This window comes from Osmia bicornis, chromosome 6 (genome assembly GCF_907164935.1).
Source record: "Osmia bicornis bicornis chromosome 6, iOsmBic2.1, whole genome shotgun sequence".
NCBI lineage: Eukaryota > Metazoa > Arthropoda > Insecta > Hymenoptera > Megachilidae > Osmia > Osmia bicornis.
Genome location: NC_060221.1, coordinates 10,522,046 through 10,547,563, shown reverse-complemented (window position 1 = coordinate 10,547,563; position 25,518 = coordinate 10,522,046). Strand labels below are relative to the sequence as shown.

The following is a 25,518-nucleotide window of genomic DNA, read 5'->3' as shown; positions in this document are numbered from 1 at the left end:
GGTGTTTAAAGTGAAAATAGAAGCAAGAAACACATGTTTGTTCATTTTGACACTTACATCGTTTATTACTTGAATGCTATAAACTTTAAATTGATTTATTTGTATACTATATTTTCTGTACACTGTTTAGTATCCTCCTCAGAACCCTCCATATGAAAAATAAAAACAATTACATCAACATATTATAAAATATAAAGTTAAACATGAATGCAATCACAAAGAATTTTGTAATTAAATCCTAAAATGAAGATTATTAATTCTACTGTCATTATTAACTGTATAAGTTTTGGTTAAAATGTACTTTTTCTTCATCTAAAAATGGACAAAGTGTTATTAAATCCTATCTTTTCTTTATTAGCTAGAGAAACTAGAAGTTTCTTTCTATTGCAGAGAAGTTGACATTTACGGTTTTTGTCACTTCAATTCCTCTGTTTTAAAAGGAATTATCAGTTCTCAATTCTGCTGTACATTTCTATTGGCATAATTTGGTCCTTCTTCTGGGGGGGGGGGGGGGGGGGGGGGGGCAGATCCTTTGGACATTTTGTAATTTTAGAATTTTATAGGATAGTAAAGATCCATATTTTCGAGGGAAGGAGCCAGACCTACCTTGACCTCTATCTAGTTATGCCAATGCACATTTTTTTTATCTTATTTATTAATAAATTCTTTCCGTCATTTTTCATCTATAAAAATTGAAATTAATTTTTCAAGTGCCAAGTTAAAATCACAGAAAATTCCTTCGAGTGATAATGAATCTAATATATTGTTTTTGTAATATTTATCTTTTTCTGTTAAAGAAGCTGTTAGCTGCTAATTAACAAAATTATTTGTAATTAGTTAAGTGAGATCGTTCTTACTATAAAATAGATGACATATTTTTATAAAAATTTTCTGTCACCCAAAATTAAAATAGAAGTGAATACAACACATAAAGTGTTAAAATTATTGTTCTTTGCATTTATGATTAGGTACGACTTCGTGGTAATAGGAGGAGGGAGTGCAGGAGCGACAGCAGCAGCAAGGTTATCAGAAGAACCAAGGTTTTCAGTGTTACTATTAGAAGCTGGCTTAGATGAACCTACTGGAACTCAAATACCCTCGTTTTTCTTTAATTTCATTGGAACTGACATTGACTGGCAGTATAATACTGAAAGTGAAGAAGGAGCGTGTTTGAATAAAGATGATAGAAAATGCTACTGGCCCAGGGGAAAGGTATATATTTTGTGTGTTTTGTTATTTAAATTAACAGTGATAAAAATAAATTTAAAAAGAGGTAGAAAAAAATGTCATCAGACAAAACAAAATCAACATCATAAATTCTGATTCAAATTTTAAGAAATTTTCAAATTTATGTCTCTGAAAAAAGAAATTGAAAATACTAGCAGTTAATTATCTACATCTACAAACTCGTGTGTTCTATTATAATAAACAATTACAATATTTTATAAAATATTCAGAATACATAAAATGTAAAAACCGTGTGGAGCAAAGTGTACCTAATAAAAAGGAAATTAACCCTTGAACGGCGGACCTTGGAGACCCCCAATTTTAATTTAATTTTTTATATCACATTAATTTCCTTTCGTAAATTTTACGCTGTCTTTTAAAAATTATTCTTCCATGATATAAAACTCTTCCATTAAAAAAATTATATGCTATTTACTTGTCATATGTAATAATGTAATAAAATTTGTATATAAATATTATTCAGGTGCTGGGTGGAACGAGCGTTATGAATGGAATGATGTACATGAGAGGCTCACGAAAGGATTACGACGACTGGGCTAGGCTTGGTAATATAGGATGGTCTTATCAAGATGTCCTTCCATATTTCATCAGAAGCGAAGACAATCTTCAAGCAAACACTATGGATTATGGTTATCATGGTGTTGGTGGACCGCTTACAGTCACTCAGTTCCCTTATCATCCACCTTTAAGTTACGCTATCCTCGAAGCTGGAAAAGAACTCGGTATGTACATTTTATTTCCTTCTTCGTATATATGTATATTACGTACATTTATTCAATTTTAATTACTCAATTAACTAAAAATTATTAAATGATTTGAAAAATATTAAATACGGGAGCACTATAGGACCTCATTTTATTCATTTTACATTCAATGCGCAAGTGCTAGTAGACCCTAGACCTATAGATGTACTTACATGGGACCTGTATTATACAGGGAGGTCCGAAATTCATGATACTAACGACGTCAGGGTGATTCTATTGCTTAAAATCAAGAATATTGCTGAATCAAGAATATCAAATTGCTTGAAAATCAAGAATAAGAAAATTACGTGGAAGCCTCGTTTTCGAGAAAATTGCATTTGAAAATCATTTTAAGTACGCGTCTGACTGAATTCATAACCCGTGTTACGGATTTCACTGTAGAACGCTATTGTGACTGTTTTTACACATTACACGTAATAAATAAAGATAATAGGCTAACCACTGTATTGTTCGTTGAGCTTAATTTACAGTTTTTAAGCAAGATGTTGTTGAAAATGTTGACCATTTTCTCGTATGCAAAGTTATACTCTTTATAAAGTAAATTTTATTTTGAGTAGTCGTTTTAAATGTTCAAGACTTACAATGTCTTCAGAATAAACTATTTTTTTCACGTTTTCTCAGAGATCAAAATAAAAAAAAAAATGAAAAATAATACGTAACATCGGTTACACTGTCCAACAAATTTTAACTTTTTTTTCACGTTCCGATGCCCAGCAAAATAGAAAGCTACATACACCGGTATCCATCTTTAATACATTATAAATGTTTAAGTATGTTTAAGAAATCATTGAGCGCGGAGGGACCCCGATCTGGCATCCATTTTTTAGGATATTTTTCAATTTATCTGAAAGCAGAGTTTTATCTTGAAACAACACTCGCAAAAAGTTAAAATACCGACAGTTGTGCTCCGCGTGAGGAGGGTTGCTCGACGTCTCACCTGTACATAAGTATGTACATATTACCGCCATTCAGTTGCTTTAAGCGCGCAATTATAGCTTACTTCAATGTGAAATTTATTATTATTATTGTTATTATTATTATTATTTATTGCTGTACTATTGGTATATTTGTTATTTATCAATAACTTTACAATATAAATAGAAAAGGCAGGATCACAAACTACGACTGTGAGAACATTTTAATTTAGCTCGATGAACACAAGATGTTCATGCTAAGAATAAATTATATTATATATAAGTACCATTAAATGAATATTTTTAATAAACTAATAATTTTTTTACACAAAATATCAGACAAACATTTTAAAAATATATAAAACAGTTCATAGCTAACAAATATACTAATAGTATAGCAACAAATAATAATAATAATAATAATAAATTTCTCATTGAAATAAACTAGTATAATTGCGCGCTTAAAAGCAACTGCATCGCGATTATACAATGTATAGGCGGGACGCCGCCGCGCCGAGTAACTGTCCTGACGCGAAACACCACTGCCAGTAGTAGGTATGTACATACTTCGTTTCCCGCGAAGCTTTCTGCTACTTTGCTTATAAAAAAAAACCAACATTGCAACTTTCTCCGAGTGTTTTTTCAAGATGAAAGTCTGCTTTATCGCGTGGTATAATTCGATTTTATGCTGGACGTCTACCTTTTCAGATAAATAGAAAAGTATCCTAAAAAATTGAGGGCCAAATCGGGGTTCCTCCGCGTTCAATGATTATTTAAACATACTTAAAGATTTATAATGTATTAAAGGTAAATATCGTTATATTCAAGAAAGTCTACAAAATCTTATTGTGTAAACAAAATTTTAGTATCTGTTATGGTTACGTCAGAAAATTTGTTTAAATCTGAAAAATATGTTTCTTTTTCGAAATTAAATTTCTCAAAAACTGTACGTATAAGAGCAAACCGGTTTGCAGGTTCGCAACCGGTTTGATTCATAATCAGCGTACAAAACACTATAAAAATCGCCTAGTGGAAATCAGGACGTCAATTCACTGTTGGACAGTGTTATTAATTAGGTACACGTGTACCTAAACTGATTTTGAAATGCGCCTTTCTCGAAAACGAAGCCTCCCATGTATTTCGTTATTCTTGATTTTTGTCGTATTTAGAGCCATAAAATCAGCCTGACTCCATTTGTACTACGATTCTGGAACCACCCTGTATATGGGACCCTCTCCCCTACATTATTCTCCTCAGGGTCACCTATGGAATCGAGGGGGGCGGGCGTCCCCCAGGACGTCGCAAGTTACCCTGGGAAAGCCTACCATACTCGATACTGTACCTAAGGAATTAAATACACTGTATTTATTATTTTTAAATTTATTGAATTTCACTGCCTGTCAAAAAGTAATTCCTCCGAGAAATGTTTATGGAAACGGTAATGTATAAATAACTTTTAACAAAAAATACAACCGACTTCGAAATGCACTAAAAAGTATGAAATAATTTCTACTTCATTTATACAAATAACAAACAGCTATTAATAAAACCTATTTACTCGTTAAATCGTATACTAAATACATTTCAACCTTTTCGGAGGCGGCGCAAAATTAAAAACTTTCTTCTACTAGGAAAATCCTAGTTCAGGCGTCAGCAACCTATCAAATCGTTATTGGCAGCATCGTATATTCGGGTATTATTAATTTTGCGCCGCCTCCGAAAAGGTTGAAATGTATTTAGTATACGATTTAACGAGTAAATAGGTTTTATTAATAGCTGTTGGTTATTTGTATAAATGAAGTAGAAATTATTTCATACTTTTTAGTACATTTCGAAGTCGGTTGTATTTTTTGTTGAAAAATTATTTTATTTCACACTTTTTAGTGGAACGAGCAGTATTTGTAGAATGTCGTAAGGTGGTTTACCGTTCTTATTGGTTAATTGCAATAACGATAGTTTTTAACGCTAACAAGTTCCATACATTTTTGCAAGTGGGATCATCGCGGAAATATCTCTTATTAAATGTGAAATGTTTCATCGCGATCGGTAGATGCCTTGCAGAGTATACATATGCATATAGAAACAGTAGAGAATTGGCGACTGCATGCTAGAATTCAATGTAGTAGTAACAATAGTTTTTCACAAATATCTCGGAAACTAAAACTTTTCGTTAATTATGCATAATGAAAAAGTTGTTCAGAATCATGTCCCCGACAACATATCGAAAGGTCATTGAAATTGTCCAATCATGACATCAAAAACTTCCTGTATTTTGCAATAACAATGAAAAAATGAAAATTTTTTTTCAATGGGACCAATCGGAAGACATACCCTACAAGATGTAAAAGGTTTCGTTCCGATTGGTCCATCCATCTCGGAGTAATCGGTGAATACGCAAAAAAAAAAAAATACATACTGATCGAATTGAGTAACCTCCTCCTTTTCGAAGTCGGTTAAAAAAGGGATAACAACGCGACGATCTACTTAAGTGTCCTGAAACTTGTTATTACATGATCACGAAGAACTTGTTTCTTCTGTATTTCGTTGTTATTACTTGTGCGAGTCTAATGACCCGTTTCGACGACGTCCATCGAGCAATGTGTTACGCGATCGTTGCTTACGGCTACTATAATACTTACCTAATTACGACATTATTTTCACCAGTAGCTTTCCGTCGTTGCTGAATTATTCGAGAATTACTAATTGTAATTTGATCCTGGATGAACAGGTACGATCTTGTTACGATTTGCTTTTCTAGCAAAATCTATGTATTCTGAATTCCAATGCAGAAAAAAGAATTTGAATGATAACAAAAGGTAAATTATTGTTGCTGTCATTGAAAACTGAAACTAACGAGGTCATTATCTCTTTACGTAACTCGAAATCAAGCTTGTTTTCATTTAACTTTTTTAACGAAGCTTGAAATTTAAAATAAAATTTAAGAATAATATTGTTATGTTCCATTATGTAAAATATGAAATTTTATAATTACCCATCGAATTACGCATAAAACAAAATTATTTTTCTGTAGAACTATTTATTGAAATTCTTTTCTTTAAAATTAGCTAGGTATTTGCAGCTAAAATTATAATTACAATTACGTTTACGCAAAATGTTATTTAAATTAACGAAGAATTATTTCCAGGCTTTCCCATTAGTGTAACTAACAATAAACAGGGGCCAGGATGGGCCTGGGCACCCTAAAAATGTGGACCGTTAGTATTCTTTTAAAAAGTTCCAAAATTTAAAAATTTAAAAATATCAAAATTTCAGAATTTCAAAATTTCACAATTCCAAAATTCCGGATCGTAAAAATTAATATATTTCAAAATTCCAAATTTTAATTTTCTAAAGGATCTGACCTACCCCAGGAAAAGGTCCACGTTACGCCAATGGGCTCTCATTATTATAGAAATGTCCAAATAATAAGAGATAATTCTCCTAATTTGCTAAATAATTAAATTCTACGAACTTACATTAATAAGAATCGTTACATTGATTATTTATAGGATATGGTACCGCGGACCTCAATGGAAGGACTCACGCAGGATTCGCCATAGCCCAAACAACTTCGAGGAATGGTTCAAGACTTTCAACAGCTCGAGCATTTCTACGCCCTGCCAGGAACCGTCGAAATTTACATGTAATGCTGAATTCAACAGCCACCAGAATCCTTTTCGATAATAATAAAAGGGCAGTGGGTGTGGAATTCGTTCATGATGGAAAGGTTCATCGTGTTTCTGTGGCTAAGGAAGTGGTCGTGAGCGGAGGTAATTATTTTTATATCAATTTTTATTTGTTTAATGACCATATATTATACTTCATATCAACGACTCCAAAAAAAACCTCTTAGCCCTTGAACTTACAAAACGTATACAGGGTGTCCCGTAACTCCCGATATTTCCGGGAATGGGCGGTTGCTGGAGTGACCCCGAACAACTTTTTCTTTTACCAAAATGTTGGTTGAAGATTCATTTTTGGATTATTAACGAAAAATACTGCCCAATTAGGGCGCGCATAAAGCGCGAGCTGAATCGCGAGGGTGTTGGTTATTAATTACATTCGAACGGTGATTATGAACCTGCAGCTTCGTTTTTGAGATATAAGTAATTAAAAATTGTAATATCAATTTCCGAAGCGCGTATTTCGCTTTCGAACAGCTGAGAAGTAAACAAATTCTGGGTCAGTGGCCGGACAAAGAGAAACGTGAAAAGACAAGGATGTACATCTGTCTAGTAATTTAAACCTATAAATGGCTCGTCGTCCTCAAAACTAGGCAGATGTGCATCCTTGTCTTTTCGCGTGTCTCTGGTCGGACGCTGATCCCGGACACTAGAGAATGGGCTACCTGCTCAGCTGTCAGCTGTTCAAAAGCGAAATACGCGCTTCGGAAGTTGATATTTCAGTGTTCGACCTTATAAAAAATACATTTTTGTAGAAGAAAATTCTTTTCACAGTTTTTCCCAAAAGCGCTCTGTACATCGCTGAGTACATTTATCCTAAGTATGAATATCATCGTTATTATACATTTCTCTCATAACTGTATCCGAGAAACGTGAATTACTTTTCCGTGTTTCACTTTTACTTGGCTCCTGTTACTCTTGTTGATCCTTGATGTAGTGATTTTCATACTGATATGGCTTAAGTAGTATTCTGCAGTACTTTTATGTTATAAAATTATTTCAATTTTTCTTTGTTTCGAAATCTGCCTTTTGATTTGCAACAGATAAAGAAAAAAGTTATTTACATTACAGTGAGTAACAATTATTCTTGCCTTTATTTCTTAATACAAAAAATGGTAACCATCAATCAACTGTCGCTTAGTAATCGAAAAAGGAAATTCAAAAGAAACACTATTTCAATAAAGAAAAAAGATCATTACTTAACATGTTACCAACTCTAAGATCCTAATTAGTTTAGTCCATATCCTCAATCTCTATAACTATAATATGGGTATTCAATTCACTGTTTGACTTTTATACAAACTGACTAAAACCACAAAATCATCCTGCTAAGAAATTAACGTTTGATAACAAATTCTGTTTTATGAATTTCACAACATTCAAAAAGTATGTTGAATATATTTGAAAGTTCGATAATATACACCAAAATTATCAATATTACGATTACAGTTTTTCAATATTTTCAAATTATGTAATAGTGTAATTAGAAATTTTTTCTTTCAGTAATAAATAAATATTCATCTGGAAGTCATGATTCATTCAAATAATTGTACATCAATTCTTGCGCGAATAATTGGAATTGCGTGTCCTTCAGAGGACAGGAAGTAAAAGATTGTAGTAGTAAAAGAAATGTTTATTGTAACGATAATAACTCCATAAAAGGGCTGGAAATAATTATAATAGAAGGAATAGCAGCTGTCACAAATCAACATTAATCATATTTAGATTTTCCTTTCCAGGATAAATCTCCACAATTTTATTTTCTTTTTTTTTCTTTTAAACATTTGAAACCTCATTCGAGGATTGTTTCTACTAGACAAACATCCATAATATACAATAATGCAAACATGATGAAACGTAGTACTTAAATTTAAGTTTAAATCTAGATTCTAATTGTTATTTTAAATTTTGAGTTTACAGTTTTTTACAAAGCCATAACAATTTCATTTTGATTTGCTGTTAGTAACAAATTTGTTTTGCTTAACAGTAAGTTCTTTGTATTTTGGTTAACGAACATAGCAATTAAGGAAGTTTTTCTAATAGGTTCAATATCGGTGATGTAAAATAAAATTCTTTAAACATCCATGAAGTGAAATTCTTGAATTTTAAAAAGAAAATAATTTTTTTCCATTAATTTTTGTTCAAATAAAAATTATAGTTTATAACTATTAATTTTGAATTCAATTTAAAATAATTATTTATGCAATAAGAAATAACAAAAATAATAAAAAGGAATTAATTACCCAAATAAAAGATTTTAAATGATTTCCAAATTTTATTTATTTTTCATACAATTAATCACCCATAAAATATTGTAACTAAGACTGCAGGATTTGAATTCAAAATGAACTTTTTTTTTTATTTATTAACTCTATTATCAAGAAAATGTACAAAAATACAAAATACAATGTTACAAAATTATACATACTTAATACGTACTTATAAAATGTGGACCTAATATTATATTAATGCTGTGTAGTTCGCAATTTTCTAGGTACATCATGATAAAATTAGAGTTTTTAGTACCTGGTCTTTCACCCTAGATCTGTTTTGAATGAATTTCTCAAATTTTTTAATAGTTTTTTTTATTGCTTAATTTAGCCTAAATATGTTCAATCAGTTTCAAATTTAATAACTGAAAATAGACCAACACAAAAAGCTAAATACAGGGTATTTCCTGCACTTGACCCAACTTGTTTTTAAAATGATAGAAAATAGAAAACAATTTCAGTAGGGAAAATTAAATGGGGTCGAATGGAGCATCACCTGATGCGTGTGTTGTTTCCTGAAGTGAAGTTGTTCAAAAAATTCCAAGATCATCCTTAATTTTTTAAATGGAACTACATACTTTTCTATACGTTAATCGAAAGGTGCTCGGCATTAATGAGGCGCTTGGATCAAGAATTTGATATTTTAAAAGATATTTTAGGCAGAGACCGTTAGGCTCCCCCGTCTCTCTTGAACTAATCAATTTGTGACCAAAGTGCCTGAAAGCTTTTTTGTAGACGATTAAAAACTGCTTCACTTGACGTATAACAAAGTATAACATTACATATTAACATTTTACTTTTTACGAAATTTTGTTGGAATTTTATACTTTGTTATATATCAATTGAAGCGTTTTCTAATCCTCTTCAATGAATATTAACACACTTTTGTAAGAAATTGGTTAATTAAAGAGATATCTTAGGGAGAGACAGGGAGAGTCTAGTGGTTTCTCCCCAAGATAACTTTTGAAGTAATCAATTTTTGGCTCAAATACGTTAATACTTTTTAGTATTACGTAGTTAATGCATCAAACGACATTTAAAAATGTACAATTCTATTCACAAACATGAGGATGACCTTGAAATCTTTGACATACCTCCACTTCCGAATCCGACACGCACATCGAATGATGCTCCATTAATTAATTAAGAGATTTAAGAGAACTAACATGAGCCAGCGGTATGAAACACCCTGTGTAATAAAAACATTATACAACATTTTCTAAAGTAAAATTACTAATTGGTTAAACTTTTTACAATACTATAGTGGCACTTTAAATATTAAATAAAATAATTTTTAACAAAAAATACAACCGACTTCGAAATGCACTAAAAAGTATGAAATAATTTCTACTTCATTTATACAAATATCCAACAGCTATTAATAAAACCTATTTACTCGTTAAATAGTATACTAAATACATTTCAACCTTTTCGGAGGCGGCGCAAAATTAAAAATACCCGAATATACGATGCTGCCAATAATGATTTGATAGGTTATCGACGCCTGAATCTTCCTAGTAGAAGAAAAGTTTTTAATTTTACGCCGCCTCCGAAAAGGTTGAAATGTATTTAGTATACTATTTAACGAGTAAATAGGTTTTATTAATAGCTGTTGGGTATTTGTATAAATGAAGTAAAAATTATTTCATACTTTTTAGTGCATTTCGAAGTCGGTTGTATTTTTTGTTAAAAATTATTTTATTTCACACTTTTTAGTGGAACGAGCAGTATTTGTAGGATGCCGTAAGGTGGTTTACCGTTCTTATTGGTTAATTGCAATAACGATAGTTTTTAACGCTAACAAGTTCCATACAAGTTATCACAATAGTTATTAACAATAACAAATTGCATAAATTTTTGCAAGTGAGATATCGCGGAAATATCTCCTATTAGATGTGAAAGGTTTCATCGCAATCGGTACATGCCTTGCAGAGTACACATGTATATAAGAAACAGTAGAGAATCGGCGACTGCATGCTGACTCATACACCGGTAGAGACACGTAGGCATACGTAGAATTCAATGCAGTAGTAACAATAGTTTTTCACGAATATCTCGGAAACTATAAAACTTTCCGTTAATTATGCATAATGAAAAAGTTGTTCAGAATCATGCCCCCGACAATATATTAAAGGATCATTGAAGTCATTCTATGTTGAGATTAGAAACTTCCCGTTTTTTTGCAATAAAAACCGTTCGGAATAAAAAAATTCGAAATGTTTTTATAACGGGACCAATCGGAAGACATATCCTACAAGATGCAAAAGATTTCATTCCGATTGGTCCATCTATCTCGGAGTAATCGGTGAACAAAGCCAGAAAAAAAAAAAAATATATATATATACTGATCGAATTGAGTATCCTCCTCCTTTTCGAAGTCGGTTAAAAAAGCACATCACGTATCATTTTATATTAATCTATTCAAACGATAGCAAGACAATTAAGAAAAGAAGCTGATCCTATTCTTTTATCGACCTAAGATTTCACAATAAGAATATTCTCTATTTCTCCATTCAGATGGCAGCTTTATTTGCATAATTGTAATGTTTCTTTATTGTTCCATCAGGCGCCGTAAATTCACCGCAGATACTTCTGAATAGCGGTATAGGTCCGCGAGAAGAATTGAATGCCGTTGGTATTCCGGTTATACACGATCTGCCTGGTGTCGGTAAAAATCTTCACAATCACGTCGCCTACACGTTGGCCTTCACAATTAACGATACTGACACGACTCCCCTCAATTGGGCCACCGCTATGGAGTACCTTCTCTTCCGAGATGGTCTGATGTCTGGCACAGGTAAGGAAATAACAAATCATAGTAGAACTATTAAAAAAGCTATTCTTTGTACAAAAGTAAAACTGAACATGAATAATGATTGTTTTTTGACCTTGTATATTATTCTTAGAGAGTACTATATATTTTGTTGGTTTTGATTAATCATTGTATGTGTTAAACAGTGATTACTTTAAATATTAATTATTATTGCTTTATAATTTAAAACTAATTGAAAATATAAGGTTGAAGTGTTATTGAACGACTGGAATAACATTTTCAAGGCCCCAGGGTTATCAACCCATTGAGAGCCCACTTGGTTAGGACTGGTCCCAGGAGCCCCCCCCCCATCAAACTATTACTATGATGTCTTAATAAATTCTAAACAGTGGTATTGGCTAATAAATATTCATAAGTTGATGAAAAATAAACTATCTATTTTGTAAAAAGAGAGAGAGAGAGATGGTTCAAAGAAAGAAAGAAAATGATTGTGATATAGTATTCCCTTGAATAGTTTCGATAAAATAATTTTTAACAAAAAAAAAAATCCGACTTCAAAATGCACTAAAAAGTATAAAATAATTTCCATTTCATTTATATCTGTATTCCACAGCTATTAATACAATCTACTTAATCATTAAATAGGATACTAAATATATTTCAAAGTTTTCGGAGGCGGCGCAAAATTAAAAACTTTTCCTCTACTGGGAAGATCCTAGTTCAGGTGTCGGCAACCAGTGACAAATGACCCATTTGATAATTTCAAGTAAACAATATTCAGTGGGAATCAATATACCCATTACGAATTAACTATACTGCAGTTCACGAGTGACCGCACTTAAGTCGCGCAGCTAGTGACCTACTGAGGTCTAGGGAAATTTTTAATAGTGCGTGTGATTCCCCTTTACAGCTTGCTTCTAACTTTGCGTTCACATCATTTTTTTCCGGAAAATAATAGAATTTTCATTGCATCGTGAAACTTTACAATATCATCACCGCTTTTCAATTATCGTACGTCATATATTTCTGCCCACCATTTATATGATCGCAAGGTATAATAAGAAGCAAGCTGGAGAGGGGAATAACACACGTCATTAAAAATCTCTCTAGACCTAGTGAGCGGCACGAGTTAAGTATGGTCTCTTGTAAACTGCAGTATAGTGCATGTCCATCAGGAGTGCTGACAATTTCTCATACAATCGTTACAATTACAAATGTTTTCAACCGGACCTATAATTTTGCTCTTACGACTTATTAATTACCAAGTTTGCCATACCACAATCAAATCGTTATTGGCAGCACCGTTTGTTCGGGTATTTTTAATTTTGCGCCGCCTCCGAAAACTTTGAAATATATTTAGTATCCTATTTAATGATTAAGTAGATTGTATTAATAGCTGTGGAATACAGATATAAATGAAATGGAAATTATTTTATACTTTTTAGTGCATTTTGAAGTCGGATTTTTTTTTTTGTTAAAAATTATTTTATTTCACACTTTTTAGTGGAACGAGCAGTATTCGAAGTTTACTTGCAGGGACAAGTTTGAAAAATCGCGATCGGTATATTCCTTGGAGGGTAACCCTAAAGAATAGGCTTTTTATTATAATAACAATAGTTATTAACAATAAGAAGTTAAATAAATTTTGGGAAATGGAATCATCGTGGAATGATCTACGAAATGTGAAATCTTTCATCGCAATCGGTGCATTCCTTGAACCAGAACGTATTTTGCAATAATGAAAACCGTTCGAAATAAAAAAATGCGAAATGTTTTTATAATGGGAACAATCGGAAGACATATCCTACAAGACGCAAAAGATTTCATTCCGATTGGTCCATCCGTCTCGGAGTAATCAGCGAACGCACATTTACAAAAAAAGGTCGTTAGAAATAAAAAAATGCAAAATATTTTTTTTACGGGACCAATGGGGAATTGTACTGTACAAGATGCAAAAAGTTTCATTCCAATTGATCCATCCATATCAGAATAATCGATGAACATACACCGCACGTACATGAAATAGTACGTTTTTTGCAATAAAAACCGTTCGGAATGAAAAAATATAGAATGTTTTTTTAACGGGACCAATCGGGGGACATACTTTAGAAGACGCAAAAGGTTTCGTTCCAATTGGTCCATCCGTCTCGGAATAATCGGCGAACAAAGGCAGAAAAAATAACAATAGTTTTTCACGAATATCTCGAAAACTAAAGGTTTCCGTTAATTATGCATAATGAAAAAGTTGTTCAGAATCATGCTCCCGACAATATATTAAAGGATCATTGAAGTCATTTTATGTTGAGATTACAAACTTCCCGTTTTTATTTTGCAATAATGAAAACCGTTCGGAATAAAAAAATGCGAAATGTTTTTACAACGGGACCAATGGGAAAACATATCCTACAAGACGCAAAAGATTTCATTCCGATTGGTCCATCCGTCTCGGAGTAATCAGTGAACGTACATTTAGAAAAAAAAGTCGTTGGGAATAAAAAAATGCAAAATATTTGTTTTACGGGACCAATGGGGAGTTGTACTGTACAAGACGCATAAAGTTTCATTCCGATTGGTCCATTCGCCTCGGAGTAATCTGCGAACGTATACCGCACGTACATGAAATAGCACGTTTTTTTGCAATAAAAAGCGTTCGGAATGAAAAAATGCAAAATGTTTTTTCAACGGGACCAATCGGAAGACATATCCTACAAGATGCAAAAGGTTTCGTTCCGATTGGTCCATCCGTCTCGGCGTAATCGGTGAACAAAGCCAGAAAAAAAAAAAAAAAAAAAAAAAAAAATATACTCATCGAATTGAGTATCCTCCTCCTTTTCGAAGTCGGATAAAAATGTACTTAAGTTTATTATATTATCAACAAAAATAATTTATTGGAGGAAAGTATTTATCCCTAAGAAACAGTTCAAAAACCTTTTAGATTTATTTTACTAATTTTTTATGATTTATTATGTTTGAATTTCGTGTAATTTGGACTAATTTCACCACCCCCAAAACTTTGCCGTCCCATGCAAATGCACGTGTTGGACCGTCGGTTTAACCAGTTCTACCCTCGGTTGATAAACATTGGCTCAAAAATCGAAATTTATTTTATATAAAATTAGATATCATTTAATTGTAAAAAAAAGGGTAACAGTAAACAAAGTTTCATTAAATTTTTTTCGACATAGTAAATGAAAGGTTTATAACAAAGTCCCTTGGGATCTAAGGCAGTACCGTCGCTTACATTTTCCATTAATTCGGCGTTGGGGGATGTTTTCTGTGTAAACTCAATTTCTCATAATATAACCTGGTAACATTTGCACTATCTTCAAGAAAAATTAATGCAATTTGGAAGATATTTGTTTTCTAACTATCTTTTGTCTGTATTGTGCACCTGTTTTTGAGTCCAAATAGCTGTTGAACCGTGTTATAAAGTGTACATGATTACAAGCAGCGCCGAATTAAGGTGAAGGTTTAGGGAGTTTCATTCATTATAAGTTTTATTATTATGTTAGTATAAGTTTCATTTATTATGTCAAATGGCATTGAATGAAATTTTTGTATGGTTGCTTTATTTCTTTAGAATCAAATGTTATTTAATTTTATTTAGAATAAATTTCAATTTTTGAGTCAAGTCTATCAACTAAAGGATCCCTCGATGGTTGGATAGCCCTGGGCCCCAAAAATTTTAATTTTGTCCTGATCACAAGTTGTCAAAATATTCATTTATGTAAATATTATATACACAAAGAATTATGAAAAAAGAACACCCCCGCGATGAAAGTTGAACGAACTGTGTTACTATATAGAATTTTACAGGAAAAAGTTTATTGAGAATTAATTTAAAATTGTAACAAGTTTCGCACAAAATTTTCACAGCATGTCCTTCACCCTTCACTGGTTCTTATTAGAAATAGTTTATTTTACTTACTAATTGATCGTTGCGTAGTCAATCGACACTCACGTTTACATTCGTTCACATTTCAATATTCAGAGTTGCAATTGATAAGCAATTACACATGGTGTTAGAAGAGTACGAAATTAAATTATCACCTTGCCATTGACGTAACTAGATGGGGGCGAGAGGGGGCTCGGCCACCCTAAAAGTCTGGACTGCTCTCAAAAAATGTGAACCTTCACCATTCAAAAATCTTAAGATTCTAAAATTTCAGAATTATTTCCATGGATAATATATAATACATGGATAATTATTTCCAAGTCTTAGTTTTAAATTACAAAGCAATAATAATTAATATTTAAAGTTATCACTGCCTAACACCTATAGTGTTTAAAAAAATGAAAAGCATATGATACTCACTAACAATAAGAACAATATACAGGGTGATCCTATACAATTGTCGGGCTTTCCATATAATAATAATATAATAATTTTCAAGTAAAATACTATTTACACTGTACATTCACATTGTAACGTAAAAAGTTTTATTACCTATTGAATCATCACTGTAGAATGTTAAATATCCAAAAGAAAGATAACCTTTAGTTTCTTCCAAAGGAAAATAAATCGTTTTAATAGATTAAACACCTTAACCCGACATTTTGCTATTTGAATTTTGTTTCTTAATTGTCTAAATAAAAATTATCCTGCGCGTTGGTATTAATTATGACAATAATCAAACATAGTAGTATATAGGTAAATAAACGGAAGCAAAATATAAAATAATGTACACATATGACACAGATTATCTCATAGAAGGTCAGAAACATTCACTGTGGCTTACACTTGCGATCAAAGGCTGTTCTAGGGCAAATAGCGATATAGGCGAAATAGGAATTCTCAAAATCTTAATTTTGACAATATTATTATTAAAAATAATTTAGAAGAAAAATAATGTATGTTTTGTTACGAGCCGAAGGGGGCGGCTGCGTAGCCTGGGCTTAATTTCGGTTATGGTATTGTTAATGACTTAACCAGTACTGTTATTAACACTGGGAGCCTAAGGAAGTAGATACGACGACGAACCTACGTATGGCTAACGTAGGGAGCCACAGGGGCATTTTTTCTGAGAAAGCCTAATTTGATCGCAAATATATATTGTATAAACATATACATGTATACATATCCCACCAGGATCGAAAAGGATAACAAAACGATACAGACTTACGCGTCAACCCAATTCTTCCCTGATATTAGTGTAGCCAATAATCGCAACTAAACTTGTTACGTTACACTTTCCCATTCGTAAGCAACTTCATTTTTTGTTTTTGAATTAAAAATTATGGATTCCGAAAATCCCGTTAGTAATTTAATTACATTGTACAAACCTTAATAATAAAGCCAAATCGGACAGCAACGAAGCCTATCTTCAGAGTTTGACAAAAGTTATTTGTGTACGAATATTTTAAACATTTTAAATTAGTGGTTTCTAACCTGAAGTCGTGAAAAGGGCAGGAGAAGCGCGGTTATTTTTTTTGATAATCTTATCACATAATCATTATTTTAATACAATTACAATGCTACATTTTATTAATATTCTAAAATATCTATTTATATAAAAGGGAGTCAGGACTCAAAAAGGTTGAGAAACACTGCATTAAATTATATTTTAAATGTGGATGGACATACCTGGATGCAATACACAAAGGAAACAAGGTATATATTATAGTTTGTTACACAGTAAATGTAGTCGGCATAAGGGATCACACGATGCATAAACATCTTTTGAAATTGTGATACTTCCGAAAAGAACAGAGCGTCTGATTGAAAGTAATTTTTTGTAGGCGTTTAGTGGAGGGGGAGAGAGAGGGTTTCGTCTCCTCGGACGCCTTTAACTCGGGCCGGAGACCGCTAGATAGCGGCGAGATGACCGGTGACAGTGTTCTCGCAACCGGTCGCCCGGCATGCAGTTTGAATATACAGGGTGTCATGTAACGTATTTTCACTCTCCTAGATGGTGGTAGGGGGGGTGATTCTGAACAACTTTTTCCTTTGCGAAAAAGTGGTTTGAAGCTTCCTTTTTGAATTATTAAGCAAAAACGCTGACCAATCCGAGCGCGTATAACGCGCGGGCTCAGGGACGGCAGCGTCGGCTACGAAGCGGGGCTTGACATAGGTCGCGAACGAACGGCTCGGCACCCCGTTAGCATAGCACAATAAAAAAATTGAACTAGTTAAACACTTTTTGTTGTTGTTCAAAACGAATACGGAATCTAATCTCTTGTCGCCTGTCATTATGTAAAAAAGGAAATTTTAAACATTCTAAATAACAAACAAAATTGTTTGAAATGAAATAATGAATACAAATTTTAAAACAATTTCAATGAAACTTACCCATTCGTTCGTAAATTTACCTGCTATGTTGAAAGCAAATAATTCCTACCTGGGTCAATCCTGGGTTATTGTGTCGGTCTTCATCACTCGACGAAGAAACACGTGTGCAGAACAGCTGATTTTACGGTTGGGCTAGTGAACTCGCCTCGTTAATTGCACTTAGGTATTGCACTCGCGTAGCCCCTTTCGGGGTCGATTTTTACGAACGAATGGGTAAGTTTCATTGAAATTGTTTTAAAATTTTTATTCATTATTTCATTTCAAACATTTTTATTTGTTATTTAGAATGTTTAAAATTTCCTTTTTTACATAATGACAGGCGACAAGAGATTAGATTCCGTATTCGTTTTGAACAACAACAAAAAGTGTTTAACTAGTTCAATTTTTTTATTGTGCTATGCTAACGGGGTGCCGAGCCGTTCGTTCGCGACCTACGTCAAGCCCCGCTTCGTAGCCGACGCTGCCGTCCCTGAGCCCGCGCGTTATACGCGCTCGGATTGGTCAGTGTTTTTGCTTAATAATTCAAAAAGGAAGCTTGAAACCACTTTTTCGCAAAGGAAACAGTTGTTCGGAATCACCCCCCCCTACCACCATCTAGGAGGGTGAAAATACGTTACATGACACACTGTAGAAGTTCCGAATTGCGGTAATGATAGGTGTCTGGGACAGGGCGTGGTGTGGTCCGGACACCGACTATTCCGGTGGCAAACGGGGCTTTGGCTGTGGACGCGAAGCGCCTGGTGGGTATAGTTGCTAACCCACTCAGGGTTAGTTTGTTAAAGTAGAAGCGTCCTAGACCAAAATTCCTTACACGCCGACAATGAGTCAAGTGTTGGGCCTTCCATACCCGCTCACCTACCCAGCGCCACTTGGTTGGGAAGTGCGCCCTTAAATACCGGCGGTATAAGTGCAAACTTGGGAACGGCAAAGCGGGTTTTAGGCCGCGTTCAGATTATGCGACTAAGTTGTACAACTTTCCGTGCAACTTCGGGTCCAAATTTTTGTGTTTCTAGCCGTGCCTGTACCAGGTATGCCGCCCGAAAAAGGAAATGATTTTCTCTTATAGAAATACCAACTTCCGCATTGTTTATCAGATCTTTGCGGAAGCGACGTCAATCCATTCCTTATGTTTTTGCGATCAAAATGAACCCAAACGCGACATAAATTGGACAATAATTAACCAAATTACGTGAAAAATCTAAATGCATAGTTAAAAGCCAATTTCGTTAAAAGTAGTCCGGTTTACGTGATATAAGGTATCATTTTAATCGGGAGAACACCAGCAATCCATTGGTACCACTTTCATACCGATACGATGAAAAATAAAGAATTTGATGTTTTAAAAAATTAATGCTGTTGGTCGGTTCGACCTTAGGCCGCCGAGCGTCTACCTGGGGCCTGTACCCGGTATGTCGTGCGAAAAAGAAAATGGTTGTTTTCTCTTGTCGCCTAGCATTTACCAGCAGTACAGAAAATTGCAAAGGAAAGGAAGGTGGGCTCTGCTGGTTATATTGTCATAGAGCCAGCTCATTTTTAAACACAACCGCTGTTCCAGTCAAACATAGAGTAAATAGATAAACTACATAAATAGATAGATATGTTGGTGATGCTACAAATGATTTTCGGTTTTTTAAAAACGATCCAATAGAAATATGTATATTCGGAAACAGCGATCCTTCCGAATTATGTGGAGGAGTCTGTGCCCTTAAACGCCACAAGGCTTCTTTATACAATGATCTGTTTGGGGCAGGGATCGTCTGTTATCAGCCCCACTGACGAGTCTGACAGAAAATCCCGAAACGAAACGCCTTCTTCTCCCCTCTCCTACATTTTCTTTGAAAGTAGGGCCGCCTCTAACACCGGGCAAATGGGGCACTTGTCCTGAGCCCTACGCTATATGTAAGTACTTCCAAAATTGCGACCAACACACGATGCTAAATTTATCGTTAAATTTTACAATAAATATATCAAGTACAAAATATCTGTTATTTATTTTTAATTGAATATTTTCAATAATCTGAGTTCCGTCGCGAACCCATAATTTTTAAGGGCAACTCTATTTGGAAGAAATTAACAGGAAAATTCATGTAATCTGAAAATATCAATTAAAATTCACTTCTGCGTTTTTTGTAATGTAAATTCAATCTCAAATGACTCCCTTTCTTTTTATAATACTCTGTGCGGCAACTCAAAAGAAACAGATTTATCATTCTTATACGATGTTCAATAAAAAATCACGTTACACATAAAGGTACATTGATAACGCAATCAACAAAACATTTCTGTTAAAAAGGAATCCACTGAATGCAACGGGCATCGAAAAATAGAGAAAGTAGAGGACAAAAAGAACGAATTCATCCACTTGTGCAAGTTGCATTCGAAATGATCAATACAGATGCATCCTCAATGCAGTGGATCGGTGAAAGCGAATTGCACAATGATCTCGTTCGCGTTTCTCGATTGCCGGTGATGCAATCTTGTTTCCGATCGGTCTGTTTACCCTCGTTCGATCGATTTATGGCAGTTACTGCGGAAGAGAGATGAAGAAGAAAGAAAAAGCATTTCATTCTAGGTCTGCTGATGGACTAGTCAGTGAAACTACGTCTTAGACCCATGCATTTTTTTATTATTTGTCGGTTCCTAAAATCAGTACATACCCGGTCTATGCAAATTCTAATGTGACTAGTTAACTTATAATTAAAAAAAATGTCTACTTTTTTTTTTTTTATATAAGATAAACCATTGTAGTTGATGCGGGTTACAAATAGATAAAATAACTCCTTAAACATTTGTACAGAATTGTATAGTGACTGTACTTAATACTTCTCAAAACATTTTCATTAGGATCTTATTTTGATGATATAATTGGTTGAAGATTTTTGAATGATAAAAATGTCATTGAAACGAGTGTCCTGTAATTTTAACTTTAGTTTGGAAGATATAACATAAATTAATTAAAGTTAAATTGGAAGAATATTAAAATTTAATATTAATCAATTTATTATAAAATTCTGAATTTTGAGATCAAATTTTATTTAAAATTCCTTTTGATTCACATCTTCAAAATTTTATATTTTTCCAATATACATATAAAGGTGTACAAGTGTTATGAGTGAGGGTCACAATTAACCCTGCTATCGCTGTTCAGAGATTAAATAATGATCAAAATAAAAGCGTTACCAATGAGATGTAAGTTTTTCCAGATATTTTTAAATTTATTTAAAAAACTAAGAATCTAGGGAAGAAATCTAAAAATGCAATACTGCCACAAATTAAAAAAATACTCTAGAATTCTAGAAATTTTCTTCTTTCCATCCAACACCATTTACTGGTATGAAACACGAAATCAATCATGCTTTTTAGGCGGGCAATACCAGTCACTTGATCAATTAATTATCTCGTGAGAGGAATGATGCAATTTGCCACAGAAATCAATCCAATTAGCGTTTAATTCGCAACTCTATTAGAACATGGTTCCGGTATTTGTTACAAGCAACTATGTCAAAGATTCTTCTCAGATCTCATAGCGAATTGGAAGTCCTTTCTAGAACTCTAATTACGCTATGGAAAATTTTCACATAATGAAGTAACTCTGAATTTCAGCTAGTTTGATTTCTATAGACCCTTGTAAAGTTTAACAGACTTGCAGGATTGTGACGATCGACGTGGAATGCTTTGAAACTCCAGCTAAAACTATTAGATGATTATACATCAAACAATGGATTTAGACTGATATAATTTGATAATGTAAAAATACCGTGCAATGATTGCATAATTTATTAATTAGTATCCTTGATATATTGTACAATGGCTAATTGCTAACAACTTTCAAACACCAATTTTGAAACATAAATTCTACCACAATTTGATCATTAATTTTTTTCTGACGTCGACCAAGTTCCTTAGAAATTTTAGAATTTTGAAAGTTTAAGATTCTGGAATTTTTGAACTTTTTAAATCTGAAATTTTTAAATGATGAGCGGACTAATCTAAACGATGGGGCTCACTCTGGCATCTACCCAGTTACACTAATGAATGTGATGACTTAAAATTACCACAAAATAGCACTTATGATGTATCAGTTTGAAGTTTAAGGTTTGCTAAAAATAACTTTACAAATTATATGAACATTTATATTTTTTAATACAAAATTTATAGAACAATGAATTATATTCCTTATCAACATAGCATCGGAAATGCGTAATCTAATTTGTAACAACTATTATGTAAATTAGAAAACATTCAACTTTTTATCAATTTTTCCGTTATTTTAATTATCAATGAATTACACTAAAAATAAATCTAAATCAATTCTAATAAAAGTATAAATGCATCACAAATTTATCCTTGTTACATGGAAAATTCAATTTGCATTTTCAAATATAAATATATTGTTATATTTCCTATAACATTGACAACACTTAACCAAATTCAAAATGACTGTATTCTATTATTTCAATCATCTCAAAAAATTTCTTTAATCTCTCTTTTTACATTATATAGTCAAAATGAATTAATGTAATTAAATAAATAATTCCAATTAGATTATTAAAATACCACAAATGCATCGTTTTTATCTCTACAAATTATTTTATATTTTCAGCTACTTACATTTGCAATCAAATCAGGCTTCCTCATCAAAAATGGTAATGTTTTGGGTTCTCGCCCTTCCTAATCAGCATCCCTAAGGAAAATGACAATGTAGGGAAGAGACCCCATAGATATACATAAGAGTCTAATCCTATTATTTGAGTGTAAACGTTTGTGCGAGAAAATTTTAATTGATATTTATTTATGTAGGAATAGAATATTTTGTATGAACCCATTATTCGAAAACCGACGAAATTACAATTCCAAACGAAACACAAAAAACACAAAGTACAGTGAGATACAAGAAAGTCCGAAAGTCGTTTTCCGCGTCGCGTCGTGTCTGTGTTCAAAGCCGTATCGTAGTCGTTATCGTGATCGTAGTCCGTAAGTCGTAAACTGTAAGTCGCTAAAATTCGTAAGTCGCCAAATCGTATCATCCGTGTCTCGTTTCGTGGTTCGCGTTATTCTCAACCGTTCTCTCCCAGACGCGTCCTTTTGTATTCGTCCCGGTGGAATGTTCTAGGCCTCCTTCGAATTTGAACCACTGATATGTATACTATGGATACGAGATTCCCATAAGCCAGCCATACAGCGGTTGAAGCGCATTGAAGCAGACTTTAGCCGCCACCGTTCGACCGATGTATCAAAGGAAATAGCGCGAAGCTTGAAAAATGTGGTTTAAAAGAGACTAAAAGAACATACAATGTATTACAATTATATAATACGAATTGCTTGTATGATGGTTGAAATTCAGAAAAGTTAATCAGAGCAAATGAAATTCATGAAAATAATGAATTAATTTTTTAAATGTAATATTAAACAAACTGAAGTAATAATTAATGAAGTTCACAAAAAGTAAATTTGAAATATTTGCAAACAGTTTTGTCGTTTACTTCATTGTTTGAGATAAAGGAGATGTATGTATGCATTTCTTACGTTTTAAGAGAAGCATTAAATGAAATTGAAATCATAATAATATTAAAATATTAATCTTTATTAATTTATTAATATTACAACTATACATATAAATATATCCCACTCTTAGAGAAGTGATCTTTGGAATGCACATAAGTCCATGTCAGTCGTATTTTCTCAAAATTCATGAATATTAGGCCATACTTGCATCAGTGGTAACAGATTGTAGGAAATAAATCTATGAAATAAAGAATCTTAATTTTTGTTAAATTTGTAATATTTTTATATAAAGCATGCTTCATATATAAAAGAATATTAAAAGTATTTTACAATGTAAAAGCTATTTAACATGTTAAAATAATAAAATGTAAGCAAAAACGTATTACATATATACATATGGAAATCGTCGGAAGTAAAGTACACCGGTCGAACGATGGTGGCGCATCAGCGCCTTCAAATCGCTTCAAGCATCTCCAATCCATAGTATATACAGGGTGATTCTCTCGGCGCGCAACACAATAGCCGCTCCGCACAATGGAACCCTGCTGTGTTTGCGGGTAAAAAGACCCAAGGGCCATATCGCCGGACCCAAAACTGCTCTGTGTGTGTTTATGGCTGAGACGAAGACAAGAAACGGAATAGCAGGGGTTCCATTGTGCGGCACGACTATTGTGTTGCGCGCCGAGAGAATCACCCTGTATATCAGTGATTTGAACCGCGCCTAACGCTGATCGTTCCGCAGGTACTAACGTTCTTTTCGAGCATACGTCAAACAAAGCGTCGTTGACGCTCACGCCCACACGCACACACGCAGCGTTCATCCGTTCGAGGTTGACACAATTAGGAGAGTTCACGAGCTCCGATCAGCTGTGGTTTACATTTCTTGTTACGTTTCTTCGTTCGGGTAACGGATTCGTAAGCTCTTCTTAATTTAATAATAATTAGGGTAAACTTGTAGATGAGGTACTCCTTCTCAGATTTTGATGATTTTTAAATATGTTGTAGAATTCGTCATTTTAAGCAACTTTTTTCCTCTAAGCTATATGTCGGACTCGATTAGTTTGCGAGATATTCACGAAAGAATATTGTTACTACTACAGCGAATTGTGCCTATACGTATGCGCTCGTGGCCATGTGTACGTCGGCTCTCTTGCCTATCGTTTCTGTAAGCAACAGCGTGTGGTCCGGCTCTTAATCATACAACGGGTGAGCTAAAAGATCAAATTATAACATTTGACCCTCGTGACTGGCCGCCCAAAGGCGGGCGGAATATTAATATATTCTAACCTAACCTAACCTACACGTATAAGTAATAGAAAAATAAAATATTGTTACTTACATGTCCAGATTAGGTTAGGTTAGACTATATTTATATTCCGGCCGCTTTTAGGCAACCCGCCACACAAGTCCGATGTCAAAATTATTGAAATTAGTTAAATTTAATTTTAAGCTCGCCCGTTATTTGAAAGGTAGTCGGGCCATGTGGTGCTGTTGACAGAAACACTAGAGAAACGAGGGTCGCTTGCAGACACACAGACAACTAAACATATACAGGGTGATTCTCTCGCTACGCTACCCGAAAGGAAGTGCCGCCACAATAGAATGTAGAAGTCGACATCCCATTTCTGTCATCGCTTGCTTGACCCCTGCAGTGAAGACGGCTGTATGCGGAAAATGTGTGTAATGAGCAGAAGAAGTCCATTTAAATGCTGCGGAAAACAGAATATTTTCTTAACACATTTTCACGCACACAACCGTCTTCGCTGCAGAGGTCACCTCCGTCAAATAAGTGATGACAGAAATGGGATGTCGACTTCTACAGTGTGATTCTCTCGCTACGCAAGACAAAAGCCGTATCGCACAATTGAACCCTGTTGTTTTTGCGGGTAAAGAGACCCAGGGGCCATATCGCCGGACCCAAGACTGCTTTGTGTGTGTTTATGGCTGAGACGAAGACAAGAAACGGAACAGCAGGCATTTGTCTTGCGTAGCGAGAGAATCACCCTGTACATTCTATTGTGGCGGCACTTCCTTTCGGGTAGCGTAGCGAGAGGATGTCTCTGTAGCTCAAG

General features: G+C 33.7%; 1 protein-coding gene across 1 annotated transcript in view; it reads left to right on the top strand.

Moving 5' to 3' along the window:
• The window catches only part of LOC114880798 (glucose dehydrogenase [FAD, quinone]), a 73,396-nt gene that overhangs the window by 36,960 nt on the left and 10,918 nt on the right, over positions 1-25,518 (top strand). Inside the window, exons 3-6 of the mRNA XM_046286105.1 lie at positions 969-1,212; positions 1,712-1,970; positions 6,436-6,696; positions 11,446-11,676. Of these exons, the coding sequence (XP_046142061.1) occupies positions 969-1,212; positions 1,712-1,970; positions 6,436-6,696; positions 11,446-11,676 (995 nt within the window). The remainder of the gene's footprint in view (positions 1-968; positions 1,213-1,711; positions 1,971-6,435; positions 6,697-11,445; positions 11,677-25,518) is intronic.